This window comes from Falco rusticolus, chromosome 12, assembly GCF_015220075.1.
Source record: "Falco rusticolus isolate bFalRus1 chromosome 12, bFalRus1.pri, whole genome shotgun sequence".
NCBI classification, from domain to species: Eukaryota; Metazoa; Chordata; class Aves; order Falconiformes; family Falconidae; genus Falco; species Falco rusticolus.
Window position 1 is genome coordinate 27,907,806 of NC_051198.1, and position 9,814 is coordinate 27,917,619.

Below are 9,814 nucleotides of genomic sequence, written 5' to 3' on the forward strand. Positions count from 1 at the left end.
CCTTCCCATGCGCCGCAAAGCCCAGGTAGAGAAACTGAAGGCTAATGGTGGCTGCGGGGAAAAGCTCTGCTCACCGGGTTTGTCCCTCCGGTGCGGGGAGATGGACCTGCCAGAGCCCGGGGTACTTGTCGGGTATGCAGCCTATGCACGTACAACAGGGCTGGGGGTTGCAGCGGCAGCAGGGCTTGTAGTGAGTGTGTGGGGTCTCAGCTGCCGCGCAAGGGGCTGGGGCCACCACCTCCCCGGGACACACAGCCCTCTGGCCAGGTGCGGCGCTCCATCACCTCCCATCCTGAGAGGCACTGCAGGCAGTGATGGAGGGGTGTCACCGAGCCACCCACCGGATCTGGGGAGGCGGGGGTGGTCCTTCTCGCGGCTCAGCGTGACCCCCCAAAGGTGCTCAGCCCATTTCTGCAATGAGCATTGACGAGCTCAGCACTGATGGGTGCCCCGGCTTCTGGGGGCGGCAGCCCTTGCTCAGTCAGCGAAGCCCCAGCTAGCTCGGTGCCTCTGGACAAGGGTGGGAGGCAGGTCTGGGGGGCAGTGGGGGGCTGCGTGGGGGCTCTCAGCTTGCCATTCCCTCAGCCTGAATTCAGCAGGACCCCATCTTCTTGCCTGATCAAAGACCCCACAGCCCAAGTGTGACTTGCACATCCCTTCTCCATCATGACCCAGAAAGCTGCAGTGCTGGGGGGACAGGACACGTGTCTACCCAGTCCTGCCTGCGTGGAGTCTCTGCTGTGTCTGATATAGAGGCTGAGCACATGCTGACTTCTCTGGGAGCAAAACGGAGGCGCGTCTGGCTTTCATCCCCGTCCTGGCCTTGGTTCTTCACACACCCAGCAGGTACCAAGTACTTTGGGGGCCTTTTCCCCCCACCAGCTCCTCAAATGCCGCTGATGTCAGCGCTGCGCTCAGCAGCTTTATTGTGAGGAGACAGGCACCGAGTTGTGACATGGTCTCTGCCATTCCCTAAGAAACCAACTTGAAATAAAACAAAAAGGAAAAATTAAAAAAAAAAAAAAAGCCACAAGAAGGGGAGAGAGAAGGCTGGAGAGCCCGGCAGTGCCCAAGGACCACCACCACGCAGCACCCGCAGGGTCAGAATTACAGGGGTGCGCTGAGGCTTAAGCGAGCAGGAGCAGCCTGCGCCGGGCTGGCATGGCTGTGCTGCTGTGCCCTGTCCCCACGCTCACGCTGCTCTGCCCTGTCCCCACGCTCAGCCTGACCCCATGGCAGGGGACCTCGGGGTGCACCGCCAGCGTGAAAACACACGTGGCTGGAAGGGAAGGGTTCTCTCCTTTGCGTGTCTTGGAGGAAAAACAGAAGGTATGGCTGTTTGCAGCACAGCGAGCAAGGCGGGGAATAAAGGATCTGCTCCCGGCCACAGCAGGGTCCTTCTTCAGTGACCCCAAACACCTGGCTGGCTTGCAAACTTAATAAAAATTAACAAACAATAACCGGGAAAATGAAGCAAGGATAAGCTCTTTTCACTACGTCATTATAATTGCACCGACACCCAGAAGTACACAAAAGGATACGTGCCAAGAGCCACCCATCAAAGAGAGGCTTCCTTCCGTGGTGGCTCTCACTTTCACACTTCTTTCACTCCAACCAACAAAAAAAAAGGAAAATAAAAAGAAAAAAATAGAAACAATAGAAAGGGAAAAAATAATTGCAGCAGTTGATGTACAAGCACAGTCTTCCCTTTTCACACATGCGTGGGTTCTGCCTGCCCCGACGTGGCCGGAGCGTCTCCCTGGGGAACAAACTGTTGGTTGTACAAAACACTATGAAGATTTTCTTACAAACACATGCCTGCAGTGTTTACTGGTTGGGGTTTTCTGCAATTTTATTTTCCAATAATAAATATATTATATAATATGTAATAATAAAATGTTACTAAACCTAGTTTCAAACCTAGGGTTTAGGTCCCTACTGGCTTGTAACTTTTATCTACAGTAAAGTCAGTATATGTTTTTATTTTTAGGAGCGGTAAGGTCTAGCTCATAGACTGGTCAGGCTGAAGTCCCTTTCTTCAAACCTTCCTCTTCCCCCTGGAGAAGGAAAACAGAGGTGGGTTACTCAGCTGGGGCTCAACCTTATCCTCGTGGCAGCTCAAGCATCAAAGCATTTCACAGGTGGGCCAGGTCCTGCCTTTTGAGCAGGGAGAACCATGACCACCATCTCCTATGCTCCCCGAGCTTCCCCAAAGCCACCCAGATGGCTTCTGGCAGCAAGTGCCACCTTGTCTCTGGTTTTCAACCACTGCCTGACACGCGCTTCCCCCTGCCCTCCGCCAGCACCAAGGGGAGGGATGGCTGTGGCCACCACCAGTACCGTTTCCTGAAGCTGTTCATTCACTTCTTTATTGTTTCTGCCCCTCTGGCCAGTTGGTCCTGGTAACCTTCAGTAGCTCCTGGAGTTTGGTTGTTTCCTGGTCCAGGTCCCTTGTTATATTTTTTACCAGTTTTTCCTACATAGGAGTCAAAAGAAGGCATCTGCCTGAGCCTCCCTTGGCCCTCTGGTGACCTTCCCCCCTCCAGAACATCTCGGGTCACCTCAGGTCTGCACTGAGCCGCCGCGGTGGCCACAAGCCAGCGATGCGCCACTGCTCCAGCGGCGTGCTCAGAGGCCCTACCTGGGAGGTGTCCTTTAAACACCCCTAAACCCCCAAATCCAGGCACCCCCCGGTGACAACAAACAAGCCACAAGCTCTACCTCGTGCACCAAGGGCTTCAGAGTCGAGAGGGAGCACCCACGTCCTCGTGAGCACCCGCTGGCAGGGGCCACTGGGTTTCCTCTCTCACCTGAGGCTACCACTCATCAGGGTGCAGCATCTAGGCTTCCCCCCACCCTCACAGCCGGCTGGTGAGCTTCACAGGTGAGCGAGAACGGCTCCCACCAGGGCAGCGTGCCCCCTGGGCTTTGCCGGGGATGTGCAAGAAGAGTTCATTGCATGTGACAAACTGACAGGGGGCAGGAGGCGATGAAGAGGTCCGCCAGGCAGCTCGCTTTCCAAATGCAGACGTTCATCTCCCCCCCGAGCTCTCCCCATGGCCAACCCCATGGATCCCACACAATTCAGCCACCCGCCCCATCTCCCTGAGGGGAGCAGGTTTGCAGGCGCTTGCCTGACCTGCAGCTGCTCCATCTGCCTCTCCAAGGCCGCCACTTTCATCTTCCAGCTCTTCCTCAGCTGCTCCTCTTGCCGCAGCACCTCTGACTTCTCAGACAGCTCGTTCATCAGCTTGCCGCACCACTCCTGTAACCTGGCCACCTCAGCGTTTTGCCTGCACCAACAGAAGCAGCGTTATTCCAGCCCGCAGGCCAGTCAAGCATCCCTGGCGTTACCCAGGGGGAACACATCCTCCTGGTGGGCCTGGTAACAGGGCTTGAAACATCTCAACGGTTGTGTTGGCCTGTTTCTCGGACACGCCTGGTCCTTCAGGGATGGGGTGGAAGGAGCTGACACATCAATTTCAAAAGCTCCGTTTCCATCACAGGAGACATTTCTTTCTCATGAAGTAGAAGACGCAAGGATCTGTGTTCCCAGACACAGGAGAAAGCACTCTAAGCAGCTGGAGTCTGCTCTGTAATTAATTGACCACTGTTAATCACCAGCCATTTCAGACTTTCTACAAAAGGAGCGCCAAATTCTTCCCCCTAGCTCCTGTTTGTTCTGTATGCACCAGGCAGGTCTCGGTTCTCTGCAGCACCGCTCCCATCAAGGAGCCAGCTACGTTTCTTCTGAAGTTGGTGAGCACAAGCTCCCCGAAGTGGGGATCAATGCTGCAGCGCCTTCTGGTCCCCTCTGCCCCCCTCCGCTGGCATCAGCACAGGTGACCCCAAAGCAGAGAGGGTTTCCCCTGCCCTTCCACTTGGGAAAAACATCCTTGTTTCCCCTGCCAGGCCCCCAAAAGCCATTTGGCAATCTCTTCCTCACTCCCTCCTCTACCTCCAGCTAGCTGGGTGCCTGTAGAAGCACCCTCCAGAAAGCGGGTGGCCAAGCCTGATGGACAGCCACCCCCAGGGCTTGCCAGAGGGCGGCCCCAGGCTCTGCCCCCCGCCCCAGTCTTACTTGCTCTCCATCCAGCTGCTGGTCTGGTAGAGGGCATCCCTCAGCATGGAGTTCTCCTGCTGCAGGCGAGCCAGCTGCGTGTTGGGTCTGTTCTCCAGCTGCTCCTGCAGGGTCCGGATCTAGGGAGAGCCCAACAGGGGTTAATGCCGCCACCGCCGGTCCCTCTGCTCCCTCCTGAGAAGCCCACCCCATGAGCAAGAGGGACTGGCAAGGAAGCCACAGCGAGGTGTCTGCTGATGCTGAGAGCCCCGGGGCTGCCGCATCCCATGAGGATGCTCCCACCTCCCTCTTCTAGCTTGAGCACCACGGGGCAGGAGCACTGCGGGGCACTCGCCCCTCCCTGAGGCTCTGGTCCCGTCGTCCACCTCGGTCTTCTCCAAAAGACCAGCACCTGCCACCGAAGGCCAGCCGGCAGCCAGCGGAGGAAGCTGCAGAGCACCGCGTGGGGCTCACCTTGTCCTGGAGCTGCTGCGTTTTCTGGGCATGGTCCTGGTTGATGGCCTGCGTGCGTGCCTGCACCGCTGCCATCTCCTGCTCGCGGGCCAGCAGCTGCTCCTTCAGCTTGCCCTCCAGAGCCGTCACCTTAGCCCGCTCGGCCACCAGCTCCTTCGAGGAAGAGAAGCCACCCGGTCAGTCCTGAGCGTAGGAATTTCCCTGCTCTAAGGGGACTTGAAACAAGTGGCCTCCGAGCTCAGAAGGCTTTAAAAAGTGTAACCCTTTCGGAGGTGCCCCCATGCCGTGAGGGGCAGGGCCCGTGCCAGGGGTGCCGGGAGGGCTGCGCGGCACTTACCTTGCTCAGCTCCCGCCTCTTGTTTCTGGCAGCGGCTGCAGCCTCCTGCTCAGTGGCGAGCTGCTTCTCCTTCTCCTCCAGCCGGCGTTTCAGGACAGCGACCGGGCCACCCTTCTGCTTGGCCTGCCGGCACAGGGTGGCACATCAGCGGGGACCGCCACCGACCGATCCAACCCCTCCCCCCCACACGCACAGGATCATGCCCTCTGCCCCAGGGAAAATTCAGCTCCCGTCTCTAAGGCTGACCCTCGGGGGACAGCCTGCCCGAAAACGGGCTGCCTTCACCCCTCCGCACCCCCCGAGGCTCGGCCCGGCCCTGGCGGCCACGGCGGTGCTGGCAGCCCTACCGTGTGCCAGGTGTCCTGGACGATGCCCGCTTTCTCCCTCAGGATCTCGATGAGCCGCTGGGCCTCCCCCTCGCTGAACGCCGTGCTGCTGACCGTGGACACAAGCGTCTTGTAGGGCAGGTAGAGGGGCCCATCCGAGTCCGCAGGTGCTGGGGAGGAGAGAGGAGGGGTTGGGAGCGCTCGAGCCAACGGCAGGGCTGAGTAGCATCACCTCAGTTGACTTCAACCCCGTAAGTGCCATTTCACGCCAGCAACCGCCCAGATGTCCACAGCCAAGTTTGATACCTCTCTAACCGAAAGCAATGTGACGAGCGCTGGGGACGGCGCTCACCACAGACAAGCGTTCCCTGAGCCAGCTGCCACCTCTGCCTGGCTCTGCTCCTGCTCCTGCCGCCCTGCCACCGCCCTCCATCACACTGAGCGTTTCCAGCCAGAGCTGGGCACGCTTTGCTAATGCCAGGGAGCAGAGACATGGTGGGCATCAGAAGCTGGACTCCATCGTGACACAGCCTCCCTAGGGGACATCGCTCCACGCAGCGGTGCCGGTGGCGCAGAGCAGCAAGGTCGTCTCCTGCCTTTCACTAGGCAGGTTCGTTCCAGCTCTTTCTTTGCTAAGGGAACGAGATGACTCCAGCCCTTCTCCTATCCCTCTGCTGGCTTACTCAACGGGGATATACGCAGAGGAACTTGGCCTTACCTGGCTCGCGTTTCTTCTCGGATGCACCTGCCTTCTTGACAGGTCCATTAGGCTTCTGCCCCTCATGGGCTGGAAGAGCACTGGTTTTCTTGATAGTGACGGAGCTGTCGACCGGAGCACTTTGGTGCTGCTCTGGGATATTTCCGTTAGGTTTCTCTTCCATTTTCTTTCCTTTTGCTTTTTTCTCTACAGCTTCCTCTTTCTGCTTTTTCTCTTTTTTCTTCAGCTGGGCGGTTTCATTGTATTTGCCTTGCTTGGCCAAGGCTTCCACAGAAGGAAGGAGGACCTTCTCCAGGAAGGAGAACAGGAAGATCCCAATGGCCAATACCACCATCAGACCTCCAAAGACCATAACACCCAGCGTCTGAGGGTCATAGGCATCCATCATGCCTTACTCTTCTGTGCCTGCAAGACACCAGAACAACAGTTAGTGGGGACAACAAGGAGGTGCAACGGCCTCTCTGGGAGCAGGGAGTCTCCTATGTCCATCTGTGTTTTCAAATGGCACCACGCTCCAAAAAGTGCTCAGGATTCACACACCTCTAATGAGGGCAACCTGACGACACCCCATCCCCCCACCCCAGGTTTGTGCTCCTGCGCAGCACAGCCAGCGCACAGTGCTCCATCCGCACCGCAGGGACCGCCTGTGCTGGCTGCAGCAATCTCCAGAAGAACCAAAGAGGGGGAAGAAAAAAGCAGGGGTGCAACCAGAGAGAGCCATGAGCACAGTGCCCATGACATGTCCAATGGGACGCTTTTGCACGACCCTGGGCGATACCTGCAGCCCTGCGGCAGTAAGAGAGCCCGTTTTCAGACTGCCTGGTGCAGTCTGGCCAAGACCTGGGCTCTCCCTGGGGCACCTGGCCTTTTCTCTGCACCCAGGCGCAGGTGGAAGTGCATCCAGGGTCTCAGCTTTGGAATAAAACACCCCCCTGGCAGGGGAAAGCATGCACGGGAGAGCTTTCCCCAGCTTTGCAACAGCCCTGGCCGCCTCCCTTTGCCACCCGCGCCCTGCGGCACTGCTGGCCTCTGCCCAGCCTGGCAGGGAGGATGCGCGGTGACCGCATCCCACTGGGTAGCTGCTCCCAGCGGCCAGTGATGAGAACCAGCCCAGCAATGATGCTACAGACAGCACACAGAGAACCAAGATGCTACCACCTCCTTGAGATGCAAACACCAAGAAAAGGCCTAAGTTCAAGCCAAAGAAAAGCAGAGCATGGCCATTAACCGTCTCATCTCCCCGGCAGATGCCCGCAGGAAGAAACGAGACTTGCAAAGGGAGTGCTGGATGTGGCACTTCTCTTTCCACCTCTGCCATTAACTGGCGGGCAAACCGGGCACAGGGTCCTTTCCCACCCTCCTCTCCACGCTCAGGTTCTCCACCCATGACACACGGAGCAGCAGCGGAGACCGTACTGCCTGGTCTGAGACCTGGCAGGCGGGGTGCAGCCCCACGCGGAGGAAGATGCTGCTGCCTCCACTCTTCTTAACCGCTAACCGAAGCCCGTCCCGAGTCTGGAAGCCAGTCTCTTCCGCGCTGTCCCACTCGCGCGTTTCCCCCGTGGGGGCATCACCTCCACGTGGCTCACAACCCCCCAGATGCTGCAGTCAGGCAGTTCATCGGCGCAGGGGCACTTCCCAGGAGGTGCCCGGCTGCGCTTTCTCGTGATCAACGCATCAAGCCCTCGGCTATCAGAAGTTCCCACCCCGCACCTAACTGAAAACATTTTCAAATTTCCTCTTGAAGAGGCTGCAGGTTGAGGAGGGAGGGAGGGGCTGCAAAGGGAGGAGGCAAAATTAAGGCTATAACTAAGGAGATCAGCACCTTTTCAAAACCTCGGTGCTCGCAGGGAGAGACCTCAGAGCCTTTCCCTTTCTAACAGCCGACAGCGGCAAACTCACTCCCAGCCGAATCCGCACCGGTGCAGCCAGGGGGACACAGTGCAAGGAAAGTGTCACCTGCAGCCCCCAGGGGGGTTGTTGAGGGATGTTTCAACCAGCAGCCCAGCTCTCCCTGCCCGCCTCTCCAAGCACCCCAGCCGAAGCAGCAGAGAGCTGGCAGGCGGGCACGCTGCCAACGCCAGCTGGAACCAGCCTCCCCCGGCAGGGCCACCTTCCTACCCCAGGGCACCGCTCGGGATCCCAGCTGATACTACAGGCATCGCTACCCCAGGTCCGCCCAGGCCGTTTCGATTTCAACGGCCTCAGCCGGCTCCATCCCAGCACAGCTGGTGCCAGCTCCCTCCCTCCTGACAACGCAGCATCACTTTGGGATGGTCCCCATCGGGCAGAGGGATTATTCCTAACCTGCAGGGTGAAAAGGGCTGCGTTTCCTCTTCCTGGCAGGAAATAGAAGCGAGGGTCCAGAGAACATGTACCCACGTCCTTCTGCTGGCTTTAGGGCCAGACCAATGCTCCCCGGAGCTGTTCCGGGGCGGAACTGAGCGCCCTGCATTCCTCACCTGGCAACCCCAATGTGCCGGTACCAACAGAGCTGCTGACCTCACAATGCCATCGCCAACAGAGCTGCTGACCTGCTGCTGCCACCGCCAACAGAGCTGCTGACCTCACACTGCCACCACCAGTAGAACTCCTGACCTCCCAATGCCACCGTGGCAGACTTAGGCCAAAATTTGCAGCTCCAGCTTAGGGCAAGGGCATCGCTGACTGATGGCAAACGCCCTCCAACCCCACCAGCTGCTCCCGCCACCTCCCAAAGCAGCTGGATGCTGGTTTGGGCTTTGGGTTTTGGTTGGGGTTTCTTTTGGGATACTAGTGAGAGATGAGAACTTCGCAAGTGAAATGCCCTGTGACGGAGCTCAGATGAGCTCTGGCTAAAACTTACAAGGTGTGACTGAATTTTGGAGGCAGTAGAACTGTGCTCAGGACAAGAGCAGGTTTTGCAATGTCTGTGACACCATAGCTGTGCCATGCAGAGCAGCACATCTGCACCACACAGGCTGGAAACCGTTAGATTCCTTCCAGAGCTGCTGCTGTGGCAGAGGACGTTCAGCCCCGTGTCTGTTGAAAGACACGATCTCAAACATACTGTGCAATGGTAGTAATTAGCAATGCGCTTGATTTAGAGGTGTGGTTGTGATTTCTCATTTGAAAAGGCACTGCGTCTCCACGTGGAGAAGCAAAGTTCTAGTCAGCCTGTCAGACACCGCTAACCAAGGAGTCAACACCTTGCTGCAGCATTCAGAAATGTCACGCTAAGCCGGCCTGGCTTGTAGCCAGAGAGCGCTGCCCCCCCCTCGCTTCCTCCTGCTGCACTGGGCCACAATCTTGCAGCCTGCAAGACAGACAGCATCGTTGTGCAGCAGTGCCAGCCTTCACAGGACAGCTGGCCAGTGGACTGGAACTACCCAGGGAGGCTGTGCTGCACATGCGGAAGTTAAAGAAAGAACTCCTGACAAAATGCAGCTTCTCTCCGCATCAGACAGGCTTGGGTTGGGCTCCCCGCCCTCCAAGAAAAGAATCCATTGTTGGTGCCTTGGAGCAGCAAAGCCTTTCTGGTCTCTACAGCCCAGATTCTCACTCTGATTCTTTCACCCACCTCTCCAGAGCCAGCGGGAGCAGAGTCAGCCATTGGAGCCTGCTTGCGTGTAGCCTCCTCACCCGCCGTATCCAGGGTAGCCCTAGAAAGGAGAGATCCGCTCCTGAGAGAGCCTGCGGTGACAAGGGGACGGTCTGAGCACGCATGTAGTGAAAACGTTCTCCCTGGTGTTTCTACATTGCTACTTGGCGTGTAGCCAGATGTCTCCTCTGACACCCGTCGGGGAAAACCATCCAAATGCCTAAGCTAAGGCAGGGCTTACCTGCTTGAGTGACCCGATTGCCTCTTCTAATGTTACTACCAGGTACGTTTGATTGATTACTAGCATGTTGGAATGCCG

At 57.8% G+C, this 9,814-nt stretch overlaps 1 protein-coding gene across 1 annotated transcript; it reads right to left on the reverse strand.

Moving 5' to 3' along the window:
- Positions 1–2,736: 2,736 nt before the first annotated feature.
- LOC119156260 (ribosome-binding protein 1-like) lies at positions 2,737–6,300 on the reverse strand. Its single transcript, XM_037405852.1, has 7 exons — positions 6,165–6,300; positions 5,916–6,047; positions 5,219–5,367; positions 4,872–4,994; positions 4,535–4,687; positions 4,082–4,200; positions 2,737–3,293 (listed from the first exon to the last, which is right to left on the reverse strand). Exons 1-7 carry the CDS (start codon positions 6,298–6,300, stop codon positions 2,879–2,881), a joined length of 1,227 nt encoding a protein of 408 aa, XP_037261749.1. The 3' UTR covers positions 2,737–2,878.
- Positions 6,301–9,814: the final 3,514 nt, after the last annotated feature.